Below are 14091 nucleotides of genomic sequence, written 5' to 3' on the forward strand. Positions count from 1 at the left end.
AACCCTCTAGTTACAGCCACGGGGCTCAGGGGGTGACTGCCATCCGGCAGCCCCCACCTGCGGGCACAGCCCCGGGGGCCGGGCACGGCTCTCCCCTTGCTCCTGGGCCTCAGGCGGCGCCCTGGCAGCACTTAATTCCTGGGGTGCCCAGCTCTCCTCACGGGCCCCCCAGTCCTCCCCAGTCCTTTGTTGCCAACGCCCCCGATGAAGCTCCACACTCGCTGCCCCGGGTGGTGTTTCTGATCAGGTTGGATTGAGGCGGGAGGGCTTTGCGGGTGGGAACCGCTGGAGGGTCGGGCACAGGGAGAGGGGCCGGGGCGCCGTGGGCAGGGAGCCCGGCCGGCTTGGCGAGCCACGGTGCGCGGATCCCATTCCCCGGCACCACTCCTGTGGGTGAGCACGTGGCTGAGGCCTGTCCACAGCGCTGAGCTGAGGTGACCCACGGGCAGAGGGGACGAGGGACAGGGACGCCATGGAGGGCAGCACTGCCCGGCAGTGCCCAGCCCAGGGAGGGAGGGACAGGAGGCCCGCCAGGTGGGGGAGCACCTGGGGCTGCCCCCTCTCGCCCCGCCCCGCCCCAGCCCCGCGTCCCAGCCGGATCCGTGTCCATCCCGGAGCGGAGTCCCGCCTGATGCTGCCGTCACCTGCCGGGGGCCGGGGGCCGGGGGCCGGGGGCAGCGGGCAGGCTGGGAGGGGCCCTCGGGCTCCAGGGGGGATGCCCACCGGGGTTCCCCAGGACGGCACTGCCCGGGCGCGCGCTCCGGATGCCAGACTGACCAGAGGAGCGGGCTGCGCTGGCCCAGCTTCGCGCCCCGCCCGGCCCCGGCCCAGGGCGCCCGGGAGGTGCCGCTGCCTCTGACCTGGGCCGGGGCGGCCTCGGCTCGGAGCGTTTCCGCCCGCCCGGCCCGCCCGGCCCCGCAGGAAGTGGCCGCCTCCCGAACAAAGGGGCCGGCGGACAATGGCCATTGAATTGGGCCGGGGCGCTCGCGCACGGACGGGCCGCCAGCTGCCCGCGCAGATAAGACCCCGCGCGCTGCGCCCGGCCCCGCCCCCAGGCCGCCGAGGGGACCAATCCGGGAGCTCACCGGGCGGCAGCCCCGCCCCTCCCTCTGGCCCCGCCCCCAGGCCGGCCCGGGTGCTGGAGAACGCGACACGACAGAGGGGACCACTGGCACCAGCCAGCCCGCCGTGCCCCCAACAAGCCCCTGGCCTGGCGGGCGCCTCCCCCGCGGACAGATGGTTCAGGGAGGGCGGTCAGGACAGGGCCCAGGAGAGGGCTGACCGGCCAGGGAGCGTTAGTGGGCAAGGAAGGCTTCTTGGAGGAGGTGGCACTGTGTCAGGTTTCTCAGGGGAGGGAGGGAGCATCCCAGGCATAAGCCCGAGTCCGGGAGAAGCCAGGTGTTTGCAGAAGGGCGGGGGCGGGGGCAGGTGGACCACTGGGGGCCGGTGTGCCCAGGCTGTGGGCAAGGCCTCCACCAGCACTGGTTGGCACCACCCGGACACCCGCTGCCCCTCAGGCCTGCCCTGGTGCAGTGGCCATCAGAGGCCGGCCCTGGCAGAGAGGGCACTGTGTCTTCCTGGGGCAGCCAGGCTGTGGACACGGGGCCGGCACAGGCAGAAGCAGGCCCACCAGCCCTGCCCAGCACTGGGCCTGCCCTCAAGCCACAGGCAGTGGGAGGCCAGTGGCTTCTGACTCTGGGGCTCCCAGTTCACAGTGACTCACCGAGAGCCCACCCTGGGGGCATCCTGCCCGACACCTGCCCACCTGAGCCCTCCTGCCCCGGCCTGCACCCGGCTGGCTGCACTGAGCACCCTATCCCTGCCCTCCTGCACCCACCAGCACCCCCCCATGCCAGGGCCCACCGGAGCCGAGCACACGGGCCCGCCTCTGCCACACCTGCTCCCACCCACACGTGTGGCTGCACCCCCTGAAACCACCAGGACACCCAGCCTCTGGCGACCCTGCCCCTCCCACCCTGAGGCCCTGGCCCCCCCTCCCCTGCCTCGCTCACTCGCCTCCGTCACCTGCCCCAGGCGGGCGGCCCACTTGCCTCTTTGTGCCTCAGTGTGGCCTGACCAGCTGCTCCTTGGGACCCAGTGTGGGGGGGGGCCCCCTCCCGCTCCCCCTCCCCCTCCCGCTCCCCCCACAGCACCTTGCCCCCGGGCACCCTGGGCAAGAACAGAACTGAAATGGGACGGGGCTGAGGCCCCGACGGCTCATCTTGGTCAGATCATGCAGGGCCGTCCGTGTGTCAGGGGACCACCCCGGGCAGATGTAAAGGAACCAGCTGTGGGGGGGGGGGGGGCGCTCCTCACAGCACTGCCCGCCCCCCCCCCAACCCCCGCCCCCTACACACACACACCCTGCAGGAGACTCCCTGTCCTCTCAGGCCCACCTGGCCGTCCTGCAGCGCCACCTGCTGGCCGGGGCCGGCCCGAGTGCCTCCCTGACCTGCAGAGCCTGAAGGTGCTGGGCACGGCTGAGCACCATATGCAGGGCCTCCTTAGGCTGTGCCCTGCACCCACGGCCACCATGCCCTCCCCAGCACCCAGAGACCCAGGCAGGCCGGGGCCTCGCATGCACCCCAGGCGCTGAGCTCTGGACCTGCACGCCGGTGCGGCCTCCACACAGGCACTTGGCAGTGAGTGACCTGGGAGCCCCTGTGGGGCTGGAGGGAATGTTCCGGGAAAGGGCTCTGATGGGGAGGGGACCTGACTGCAGGGGCGTGGCAGACGTGTGACAGCTGTCTCCGTGAGCGCGTAGTGTGTGCACGTGCCCACTGGCTGAGGCCGCGTGCCCATCTGCCCCCACTCCAGCACCTGCCCTGACCCTGGGTCCCTGTCCAAACCTGGCCCTGCTGACCCCCAGCCGCAGGCTCAGCTCCACCTGATGCGATGCCAAGGCCGGGGCAGGGGGAGGGGCCATGGCGGCCACCAGCCTTTACCTGCTGGGCAGCCTTTTCCCAGGCCCCCCAAGGCGGCCCCTCACAGGCAGGGCCCACTCGCTGACCTCGAGTGGGGAAGCAAGGACAGTGCTGCCCGAGCAGCCCCTCATGGCCAGGACACAGGCTGGGGGGGGGGGGGGCGGGGGCTGCCTCCGGCCACAGGCTTGGCCTCCTGCGCCCCCTCCAGCTGAGCAGCCATGGCCTCCACCATGGACAAGACCCTCCCGCCCGCAGGCCCTCCCCAGGCCACAGCGACGTCTGCCGCTCGGCCAGTCAGCTGGGGTGGCCGTGAGAGGGCGCTGTGGCAGTGTCAGTGCTGGGTTAGGGTCAAGGTTGTGCCAGGGCCGGTCCCACCGTCTGGGGCCCTGCCCTCCCAGGTCCCCGAGGACCCATTGTGTGGGACTGCGGCTTCCTGAGCAGCGCCCACTCCCAGCAGGAAAGCCATGAGCCTGCTCTGCCCTCTGAAGGGCTGGGCACCTGAGCCTGACGCCGCAGAGCCCCTCAGCCCCCACCCCTTGCCAGCCTGGCAGGGGCCCAGGCCTCCCCAGGGACCGGCCAACCCTCCAGGCACGTAGGCGCTAACTGGTCAGGAAGCTGGCGGCCACAGGCGGGCACGCCCCACCCAGCACCGGGCTGGGCACCACCCCCATGGGAACCAAGTGGACCCTCAGTGTCCCCCAGGGGCCGGGGCACACGTGCAAGATGGCTGTGTCCTGCTGCAGGGCCAGGCCCTGGCGATGGCCCCTGGCAGGCCAGGGACAGGCCCACGTGGTGTGTGGCAGAGCCGAGCAGGCCACAACAGCACCATGTGTGAGGCCCGGGCGCGGGGACAGATCGCAGGCCGGCCGAGGACGCGCACAGGACTGCGGTCTTGCAGGTTGTGGCTTTTATTACTCGGGGAACGGGGTGTCCTTGGGTGCAGGGCACCCGGGTTGGGGCTTGGGGACAGGAAGACGGGTGGGGACCAGCCTGGCCAGAGGGTCAGTGCCTGCTCCTGCCTCCAGGCTGTGCTGAGGTGCCACCAGGGGGCGGGCAGGTGGCCATGGGGCGGAGCGGCGTGAAGACCTCCTGGGTTAGCCAAGCAGGACCTGCGGGCACGGACCCATGGGAACTGGTCCCTCTGCGGTCTGAGCAGCCAGAGTGAGTTCCTGAGTTGACCCGCTGGGACCCTGGAGCCTTGGGGGGTGGGGGGTGGGGAGCGCTCCATACCACTCTCTGGGCCAAGTCCCTCAACAGCCGAGTGGGCTGCAGGCCTGGCTGATCCTGACCCTGCCGGTACACGACCCAGCCAGTGACCAGCCGCCACTCTAGACCTGTGGGCCCCTCTCCACGTAGCAGCCCTGGGCCAGACCCGCCTCAGCCTCTGCCCACCCTCGAGCACCAGGGAGCCGAGGGCCTGGAGGGGGTGCAGTCTGCTGGCTGGGCCTCAGGGTGAGGGTGGCTGGTCTTGGGAGCTGGACAGTGGGTGGCGGTGGGGCTGACAGCAGGCCAGCAGGGCTCCAGAGGCGGAGCCATCGGTGGACTTTTGCCTCTCGGAGGCCTCCGTAGTCTTGGTAGCATCGGCCCGGCGGCCTGCTGGGACTGGGACAGTCAGGAGGGTGGGCCCAGCTGGTGACCTTGGGCGGTCACTCACGCCCCAGTCCTCTTGGCCTCATGGAGACCTGCCAGGAGCCAGGCAGGAGCCCAAGTTACCTCCAGCGCTTGCTCTGACCTTGACCCCGAGACGTTAGAGCAGGCCTCTGCTCAGCAAGGGTCAGGGAGGCCCCAGGCCCCGTCCCTCTCCGAGCCCTGGCGGTGCCCACCTAGCAGGGCTGAGATGGGAGTGCCCTGTGCCAACCCAAGGAGGATGCTCAGAGCAGCCACTGGAGGGTCGCCCCCAGGCCACTCCGGCCAGCAGCTGGAGGGACCTGGCTTTAGGGCGGATGTGCAGATGGCATGTGAGTGCTGGGGGAGCACTCCTCCCCCCTGGGCCTGCCTCCCCCCTGGGCCTGGTGGAGCAGGTCACCTGGGGTCGCAGGGTGGACAGAGGAGCACGCAGCCTGCAGGTGTGGTAGTGGTGGCCTGCACCGGGGGGCTGTCCACAGCCTGCAGGTGTGGTAGTGGTGGCCTGCACCGGGGGGCTGTCCACAGCCTGCAGGTGTGGTAGTGGTGGCCTGCACCGGGGGGCTGTCCACAGCCTGCTGGCACCTGCCAGCCGCTGGCTGCTCACTTGGGGCCTTGCCCCATCGCCACGTTGGTCACCCACCACCAAAGCAGCTGCTCCAGCAGCACCTGTCAGCCCCGTGTCCTGGGTGCGGGTCCCCTGCTCTAGGACCTGCTCCCGAGTGTTCATCTCACCCTCGGGCAGCTGTCCCTCACCAGGCCCTCCTCCCTCACCTCGACTTCTGCTTCAGCGCACGCCCGCCATGCCGCCCGCCCGAACTCCCCTCCAGCCCCACCTGCCCTCGCAGACACGTGGCCTCCAGTCCCAACCTGCAGCCTTTGCTGCACCCAGCAGGGGCCCAGCCCCCAGGAGACCGAGTGCTGGGGGAGCAGGGCGGGGGCGGGGCCTGGCCGCTGGGCCGTTGAGGGCCTGGGAGCTTTCTAGAGCAGGGCGGCCAGGCTCAGGGCCCTGCCTGCCCGCCTCCCCTCCCTCTGGATGCTGAGCCGATGCCAGCTCAGATGTGAGCGCCCACCTCTCCTGGCTCTGGACTCGGGGTGCGGCTCCGGGCGGCCAGGGCCCGGCGGCGGGAGGAGCCGAGGGCTGGCGCAGCGCTTCCCAGCGACAGCGAGCACGGAGAGAGCCGAGAGCCGTGTCCTGGAGCCCGGCCCAGCCTCCACGCACTCGGACGCACTCGGACGTGCGGCTGGGCTTCCTGGGCCTGGGTTTCCTCACGGGAACATGACAGTCACGCCTGCAGCGGGTCTTGGGCCGGGAGACCCGCGTCCGACAGTCACGCAGGCCCCACTTCAGGCCTGCGCTGCGAGGCCCACGCCGTGCATTGCTCAAAACATGGCACCAGCACAAGTGCCAGGACGTCCCTCGTGGCCACGACGAGGCTGCGGGCAGGCGAGGCCATGCTCACACCTGGGCTTGGGGCCCGAGACCCCGCCTGGCCCCTTGGAAGCCAGGGTCCACCACGGACGTGCGTGCGATCACACCTCAGTAGCCGTCGTCATCGTCACCGTCACAGCCGTAATCTGCAGAAAAAGACGGTGGCCGCTGTCACCTGCGCAGCCGGGCACCAGGCCCCGCCCCTGAGGCTCCAGCACCAGCGGTGGCCTTGGCCGCACAGGCCCCACAGTTGATGGAAAGTCCCGCTATGGTCTCTGCGGGTGCTGGGGGCCGATGGCCTGGCACGTGGGTGGTGGGGGCCTGGCTTCAGGTCAAAGGCCGGTGTGAGGTGCACTGTGAGGTGGGTGGGACCCCTACATCTCGTCTGTGGGCATCACTCCCGGGCACCCCAGGCCCCGGTCTCCCAGGGGCGGCTTGGCCAGTCCCTCTCCCCCACCTAGGGCCTCAAAACCCATAGTCTGCTCCGTCCAGAGTCCCTCCCGGGTCGCCGGGCAGGCGGCCGTGCCCGCTTCTCTGGAAGCCCAGCCCCGCGGAGCCTCACCGCTGCCGCCCATCATCTGCAGGGCACTGACGCAGGGCTCCCCGTCCTCCTCCTCGGGGTCGGGGTCCTCCTCCCCGGCGTCCTCCTCGGGGTGGTACGACACAGGCCCGCTCTCCACCAGCACTGCCGCGGGCCTCCCCGGGTCGCAGCCGCGGGCGGGGGCGTGTGGGGGCAGGGTCTGCGAGTGAGGGGACAGCTCTGAACGAGGCTCCAGGCCACCCCCAGGGACGCTGACCGGCCCCACTCCTGAGCCTGCACCTGCAGCTGCTCTGCCACCCCTGGGGACCCCTCTCTGGTTTCCATCCTGTTTCATGACAGTAAGGAGTGAAGGCCCTGCCCCGGCCGGGAGGGCCGTCCCAGACCAGGCCTCCATTCTCAGAGGGACGCGGGCAGGACGGCTGCGCCCGGGACTTTGGCCTTGCTTCCCAGAGGCTCTCCTCTCCGACGGCCCAGGCCATGGCCGCAGGCTGGCAGGGCTGCAGGAGGCCAGGAGGACTCAGATTGCAGGCCCCAGGCCCCCCCGGGACACTCCTCCCCGCGCCCGGGGCCTCAGGATCCCCTCCGCCCGCCAAGCAGCGTGGCCTGTCCCAGCTCCTCACGCCCACGTCTGCGGGGCTGCTGCTCCCCGAGGCCCCGCCCTGGCTGTGTCCACACACACCTCTCCCGAGGCCGCCTTCTTAGCCGTCTGTGTGGACACCAGTGGCCTCAACCTGAAAGCAAGCACAGGAGGGGGTGAGGGGGGCACGGGAGGGGGTGAGGGGGACACGGGAGGGGGTGAGGGGGGGCACAGGAGGGGGTGAGGGGGGCACAGAAGGGGGTGAGGGGGGGCACAGGAGGGGGTGAGGGGGGCACGGGAGGGGGAGCACAGGAGGGGGTGAGGGGGGCACAGGAGGGGGTGAGGGGGGGCACAGGAGGGGGTGAGGGGGGCACGGGAGGGGGTGAGGGGGGCACAGGAGGGGGTGAGGGGGGCACAGGAGGGGGTGAGGGGGACACGGGAGGGGGAGCACAGGAGGGGGGTGAGGGGGGCACGGGAGGGGGTGAGGGGGGCACGGGAGGGGGAGCATGGGAGGGGGTGAGGGGGGGCACAGGAGGGGGTGAGGGGGGCACGGGAGCGGGGCAGGAGGAGCACTCTTGGGCCCAAGTTGCTTTTCTCCTCCCAGCAAACAGCTCTGGCTGCCCCCACACGGGTCAGGGTCGGCACCCTCCAGGCCCACAGCAGGGGGCACCCAACTTGTGCTAAGAGCACCCCCCCCCCCCCCCCGGGCCTGCTTTCCCTCCCCACACCCTCCACACACAGAGCCAGGGCACCTTTCCGCTGTCACCTGCAAGGGGAACACAGCGCTCCCACCTGAGGCAGGCTCCCCTCTGAGCCCAGGAGCCCCACCCCCGGGGCTGATGGCAGGAGGCGGGGTGGGGCGGCCCAGAGCCATGCACAGCCCTTAGCCCGTCCCTCCATCCCTCCAGGCACAGCTGAGGGGAGCTGGAGGAACCAGAGGACCGGCTGCACCCACATGGGCCCAGCCCCGCACTGGGTTTGAGCCGGCCAGGGCAGTGGACACCACGCGGGCACCGACACGGTCCCTGGCACACGGCTCCCGCCCCAGCCCAGCCCCCGGCCCAGCACCTTTTCCCCACGCTGGCCACGGGGTCGGCCCCGCTCCTGCCGGCCGGCTTCTTCCTCCGAGGCAGCTTCCTGGCCCCTGCCCTGTCCTCAGGCCCCGCGTCCGGCCGCTGCGCGCCGCCCTTGCTGTCCAGGTCGCGGAGCACGCTGTAGTTGATCTTGCTGGAGATGCGCTTCTGCTCCAGCATCTTCTCGATGGCCTCGCCGGCCGTGCTGGCCTGGATCGGCTCCTTGCGCTTGCACGGCTTCTTGGGCTGCGGGAGGCGCATGCGTTAGCCCCAACCCACGAGGTGCTGCCCAGGGCTCCAGGGAAGGAAGGGCTCAGCCACCCCCGCTGCGCCCACCTCCTCCTCTCGGGATGGGGAAGGGGCCTGAGCCCCCGCCCCACTGCACCTCCCCAGTGAGCAGGCACTGCCTCAGCCCACCACGCGGCCCCTCCCGTGCCAGGCCAGGGCCAAGCAGAGAGGACAGAGCAGAGCGCCTGAGCTGGGCTCTCACCAGCGGGGAGGGTGGGCCCTGGACACGCCCTGGCTCTGAGCTGAGACCCTGCAGGAGCCGCCTCTGCCTCTCCAGCCCACCAGCCTCCTGAGCAGCCCCCCACCGGGCCCTGACATGGATCAGCTCCAGGCCCCCAACCCTGAACCTGCTCCTGGCCTCCCGGCCTCCCTCTCTCTGGGTCCAGAGGTTTGCGAGCACAGCCTTTTGGCTGCAGGGACACCCGCCTGCCACACGCAAGTTCCTGTCTCTTCTCTGTCAGTTACAGGCCTGACCACTCCCCCAGGCAGCTCCAGCCAGACATCACCATCCAACCACAGAGGAGCCACTCAGCCGTTACTGTGACCACACAGGACGGGCGGCCGGGCAGCAGCGGGGCAGGGCGGGCAGGCCCTCCGAGGCCCCGCAGCCTGCCTGGGGCTTCCCCACCGGAGTGCAGAGCCGGCACCGCCCCCACCCCCCCGCCCCCATGCCAGCCCCACTCGTCGGGGCAGCGGTTCCGGCAGCGCCCACCTTCTGCTCCTTGTAGATGCCCAGCTCCTTCTCCTTGGCGATGCGGGCTTCCTTCTCTGAAAGGCCAACAGCGCTGGTCAGCGAGGACCCCCCCCCGCCCCCCCCCCCCCCCCCCCCCCCCCCACCGGGCGCCAGGGCGGCGGCACTCACCCCTCTGCTCCCGCAGGTACTCGGCGTTCTCCCGCATCCACAGCTCGGCCTTCACGCGGGCTTCTGCCTCGTTCAGGATGTACTGGGGAGCACAGCGCGCCTGAGGCCTCGCTCACCTGGGCTGGGCCTCCCCCCAGGAGGTGCAGGAACACCTTTCTACGGCGCTCCCAGCCCTGGGCAGCTCACAGGTCAGTGCTGGGTCCTCAGGACGGGCGGCCTCCCTGCCGCAGGGCCTGCACCCGGCCCGGTGGGGCCCATGGGGGCCTCTGGGTCAGGGGTCCCCAGGCCCGGAGAAGCCCCAGCCCCCGGCAGGGCGCACCTGGGAGGGCGCGGAGCACACTCACCCTGTCGATCTCCAGGTCGTCGATGCCGCTGAGGTCCAGCTCGCCGTCCCCAGAAGCGTCTTCTAGAGGGAAGCACAGCGGTCAGCAGGCTCCGGGCCCCACCCCACCCCGTCCTCCCCGGGCTCTCGGACTCCGCTTTCTCCTCACCAGCAGCGGGGCTGGCGCTGCTCCTGCGTGTGCGTGTGCGTGTGCGTGTGCATGTGCGTGCACAGGGAGAGGAGCTACGACCCCGACGCAGAGGGAGCAAGATCTGCCCCCCCACGGGCTGCCGGGCCCTCTCCCCGCCTCTGCTGAGGCCCCTGCTATCAGCCCACAGCAGGCATCTGGGCGCTCCCCTCCGAGGCCCTGCGGCCCCCGGGCACCCCAAGGCGCCCCTTGTTCTCAGCTCCGGCCAGAATGGCCTCTGCTCCTGGGTCCAGTGTCCCCGCTGCCTCAGGACCTCTGCCCCAGGCTGCGGGACCTCCCAGGGTCCATGCACACAGAGCCCCTTGGTGGGGCGACCTGACAGATTTAACTGTCATGCCACCCCCCTCCCCCAGGCCACCACTGCCACTGGGCAGGCCGCCCTGCCACGCCTGCCACGCCTGCCACGCACATGGTGAACCTCAGGCAGCCAAACAGCTTTGCTGAGCAGTGCCCAGGGGTCGGACCCTCCACGGGGGAGTCAGGCCTGGTCCCAGCAGAGCAGGACCTGCCGCTGGAAGTGACTTGAGGGAACCAAAGTCCCTTCCCGGGGCGGGAGCCCCTGTGCCTGCTCAGTGGGTCACTGTGGGGCTGGGGCTCAGCAGGCGATGTCTGTCTGACCATGGAGACCGTGCCCGCAGCCGGCGCAGCCCCACCAGCTTAGACAGGGCAGAGGATGGCACAGGGTGCCAGGCGCCGTCCCAGGGCCCTTGTGACATGGGGCCATGACTTCTCAGCTAAGATCTGCCCGCAGGACGCCTATGCACGGTGCCTCTGGGTCACATGGGGGCAGGAGGGAGCCTGTGGCCACACCTCACAGAGGGCTCTGGCCAGGACCTGAGCCGCAGGCCAGCAGACAAGGGCCCCAGAGACAGTGATGCCCTGCTGGCATCGAGGTCACTGACTGCTCACAGCCTGCAAGGTGGCCGCAGTGCCCTCCAGCAAGCCCACGCGCCTGAGGGGCGACCCACACCCACCACACCCACCACACCAGAACCCGCCCCGCACTCACTGGGCTCCTGGCTCTGCGAGGAGATGCACTCGCGGATGGAGTCCGAGATGCCCAGGCTGGCCGCGGTGGGCAGGGGCCCGAGCAGGGACTCCAGGGCGGGGGGCTTGCCGCTCCCACTGGGGCTGCCAGCGGCCTCCGCGCTGCCGGGAACGCCGCCGCCGAGCAGCTCCCGGTAGAAGTCCTGGTTCAGGTGGCTGGCCGCGGCCTCCAGCTCCTCGTCCTCGGCGTCCTCCTCGCCAAACAAGCTGGCCGTGGTGTCCTCGATGGGGCCTGGGGCACAGTCCACCCGTCAGCCCGCAGGGGCCAGGCCCCGCTGTGGGAACACTCCCACCGGCCCCGCGGGCGCTCCCTCCGCTAACTAAGCTCCTGAGGACGAAAGCGCCTCCGTGGCTTTGTCACCGACCCCGGCCTACACCTCACGCCTCATGCGAAATTAACACAAGACGCCACAGGCTTGAACACAGCAGCTCGGAGGACACCCCCCTCCCCCCAGCAGACAGCAGAGGAGACGTCTGAGCCTGGGACTCCTCCCGAGGGCCTTTTCCTACTGATTGTTAGCGAGTGGGAGGAGGGGAGACAGAGGGAAACACCGCTGAGAGAGACACCTCGCTGGGCTGCCTCCCACACGCCCCCTGGCCAGGGCTGGGATCGAGCCTGCAACCCAGGTACGTGCCCTTGACGGGAATCGAACCCGTGACCTTTCAGTCCGAGGGCTGACGCTCCATCCACTGAGCCAAACCGGCCTGGGCACGTTTGAGTTTGGATGAAGCAAAAACTTCTTAGAAATGGCACTGAACGCAGAATCCACAAAACACCGATCAATCGAATTTCATCAGGACTGGGGACAACGCACAGACTTACTGCAAAGCACACGGCTGACCAGGACGTGTGTCTACGAGACGAAGAACTCAAACTCCCTACCAAGGACGCGCCCGTCAAGTGGCCAGACTCAGCCGGGGAGACCGCTGCGCGCGAGTGAGCACGTGCCCCCGGGAGAACGGGCGGCCACGTGGGAAGCAGAAGGGGTGGGGGGGGTTCTCGGACACACGCGTTCGCCCCCTCGGGCCTGGCCCAGGAGGGCACACTGTCCGCACGAGATGGTGGGAACGTCCACAGCGCTCAGCGCCGTCCAACACTGTCCGCAGCCGGCGGCCGGGCCCTGCAGGGAGCACAGTCACTTGGCCGCCTCCCACAGTGCAGTCCCCTGGGGAAGGGCACCGAGTGTCACGCGGAAGGCTTCCATCCTGACACGCGTCTCCCTGGGAACAACCACTCGCTCCCCAGACAGCAGGGCAGTCATGTGGGGACCACGGACTGGACACTCCAGTGGCTCCGCCCTGCGCACGCAGCACGCGCCTGAGGGAGGGAAGGCCGCCTCCTGCTGGCTGCCTCCATCCTCCCAGCCGCCCCAGCACCCCACTGGGAATCGCTTCCCACCCCATGTCACCAGGGCACAGCGACGCAGGACAGCACACAGAGCCGTGGCCGCCACGGGCTCACAGGCGTGGCCCAGGAGGGGGACCCAGGAGCGGCCCCGCAACCAAGGTGGCTGGCCCGTCCTGCTCCATGGGCGCTGAGCCTGGGTGGTAGGTGGGATGCCCCGTCCGCCACCCTGACCACACAGCCGCGTGCGGGAGGGGGTGGCGAGGAAGCCAGAGAGAGGAGGAACATGGGAAACTGGTGGACAAACACGACACCAGGCCAGGGCAGAGAACACCCCAGAAACAACCTCGCTCAGACCCCGAGGGCGCTGCACCCACAGGGCCAGCGCAGGTCACAGACGGGCCCTGTGTCCATGAGGCTTAGAAAGAGGAGTCGTGGCAGCAGACGACCCCACGGAGGTGGAGCCCAGGCCTAGGGCATCACCCACGATGCCCGGCCAGACACGCAGGGCACGGCTCACATGAGGGACAGCGCCAGCAGCACTGCCCGCATCGCGCGATGAGTGCGTAACACAGAAGGCACCTCCCATCCGCCCCGGAGCTCCCACCGTCTCCCGCGGCTCGAGCACCGAGGAGAAACGGGACCCGTGCTGGGAGCGCAGACGGCCCTGCGTGCTCAGCCCAGTTGCAGGAGAGACCACGGCTCAAATACAAGACGCAGCAGCAGCAGCAGCAGCAGGTCCATGGAAAGCCAGTGACGGACGTGCACTAACCCATCAAGAAAGACCCAGAAACAAAGCTACGTACAATAACAGAGAATAAGATAGAAAACGACCGTGGAACAACAAGATCAAAAGTATCCTAACAGCCGGGCCAGCGAGGCTCAGTGGTTGAGCATCAACCTATGAACTAGGAGGTCAGAGTTCGATTCCCGGTCAGGGCACATGCCCGGATTGCAGGCTCCATCCCAGTGTGGGGCCGCAGGAGGCACCTGACCAATGATTCTCTCTCATTGCTGATGTTTCTCTCTTTCCCTTCCTCTCTAAAATCAGTAAGAATATATATATTTTTAAAGTATCCTAAGAGCCGTGCCAGTGTGGCTCAGCAGTTAGAGCGTTGGTCCGCGCACCGAAGGGTTGTAGGATCGATTCCCGGTCAAGGGCAGGCACCTGGGTCGTGGATTTCCTCCCGCCTACGGTGCCAAGAGGCAACCAATCCATGTGTCTCTCTCACATCGATGTCTCTCTCCCCCTCGGTTCTCTCTGAAAAAGCTATGGAGAAAATGCCCTCGGGTGAGAATTCACAGCAAACAACAGCCCTGACCCACTTGGTCCATCCTGTGCAGAAGGGGAGCAGGTGGAGGCAGGGCTCAGCCCTGGAGAGGAGCCAGGCGCCTGCCGCCCAGACGGAGTATCAGGGCAGCACACCACCACCTGCTCCCGGGCCTGAGGCCGGGCACAGGGACCCGCCCAGAGCTGCCCAACCTGGACAGGGCCAAGCCCTGGGCAGGGAGACGAGGGGGCGACCAGAGAGACATGAAACCACACGGACACCACGGCTGTGCAGGACGCCACAGCAGCTCTGCAGGCACGAGGGGCACTGAGGGTGCCTGGGGTGGGGCTGGACAGGACGGGCACTGAGGGGCACCGTGGAAAGGGGCCCAAGGGGCCTGCGGCTGCATAGCCAGGGCTGAGCTCTACCCACGGGCAGTGAGCAGGGCCGGCCTGCACCTGAGAACAAGAACCCGAGGGGACGTCAGCCCAGGGCAACTGGGCCAGCAGGCGAGTGGCCTGGCTGCTGGGAGCTGCTCAGCGCAGGGCAGGGACCCGGGGTCCGGGGCCCGGGCAGGG

General features: G+C 69.4%; 1 protein-coding gene across 6 annotated transcripts in view; it reads right to left on the reverse strand.

Moving 5' to 3' along the window:
- BRF1 (BRF1 general transcription factor IIIB subunit) overlaps positions 1–14091 on the reverse strand; it is a 48576-nt gene that overhangs the window by 3098 nt on the left and 31387 nt on the right. For 3 of the 6 annotated variants that reach the window (XM_070411871.1, XM_070411905.1, XM_070411896.1), the window contains 8 exons: positions 10860–11129; positions 9665–9726; positions 9321–9402; positions 9171–9226; positions 8166–8416; positions 7200–7251; positions 6542–6719; positions 3817–6125 (listed from right to left, as the gene is read on the reverse strand). In XM_070411871.1, coding sequence (XP_070267972.1) covers positions 6088–6125; positions 6542–6719; positions 7200–7251; positions 8166–8416; positions 9171–9226; positions 9321–9402; positions 9665–9726; positions 10860–11129 — 989 coding nt within the window. In that variant the 3' untranslated portion in view covers positions 3817–6087. Of the gene's footprint in view, positions 1–3816; positions 6126–6541; positions 6720–7199; positions 7252–8165; positions 8417–9170; positions 9227–9320; positions 9403–9664; positions 9727–10859; positions 11130–14091 lie in introns of those variants that run through there. The other 3 variants (XR_011471155.1, XR_011471156.1, XM_070411887.1) reach the window with 3 other exon arrangements.

Source organism: Myotis yumanensis, unplaced genomic scaffold (assembly GCF_028538775.1).
Source record: "Myotis yumanensis isolate MYYU_CA2020_CCGP unplaced genomic scaffold, mMyoYum1.0.hap1 SCAF_1, whole genome shotgun sequence".
NCBI classification, from domain to species: domain Eukaryota; kingdom Metazoa; phylum Chordata; class Mammalia; order Chiroptera; family Vespertilionidae; genus Myotis; species Myotis yumanensis.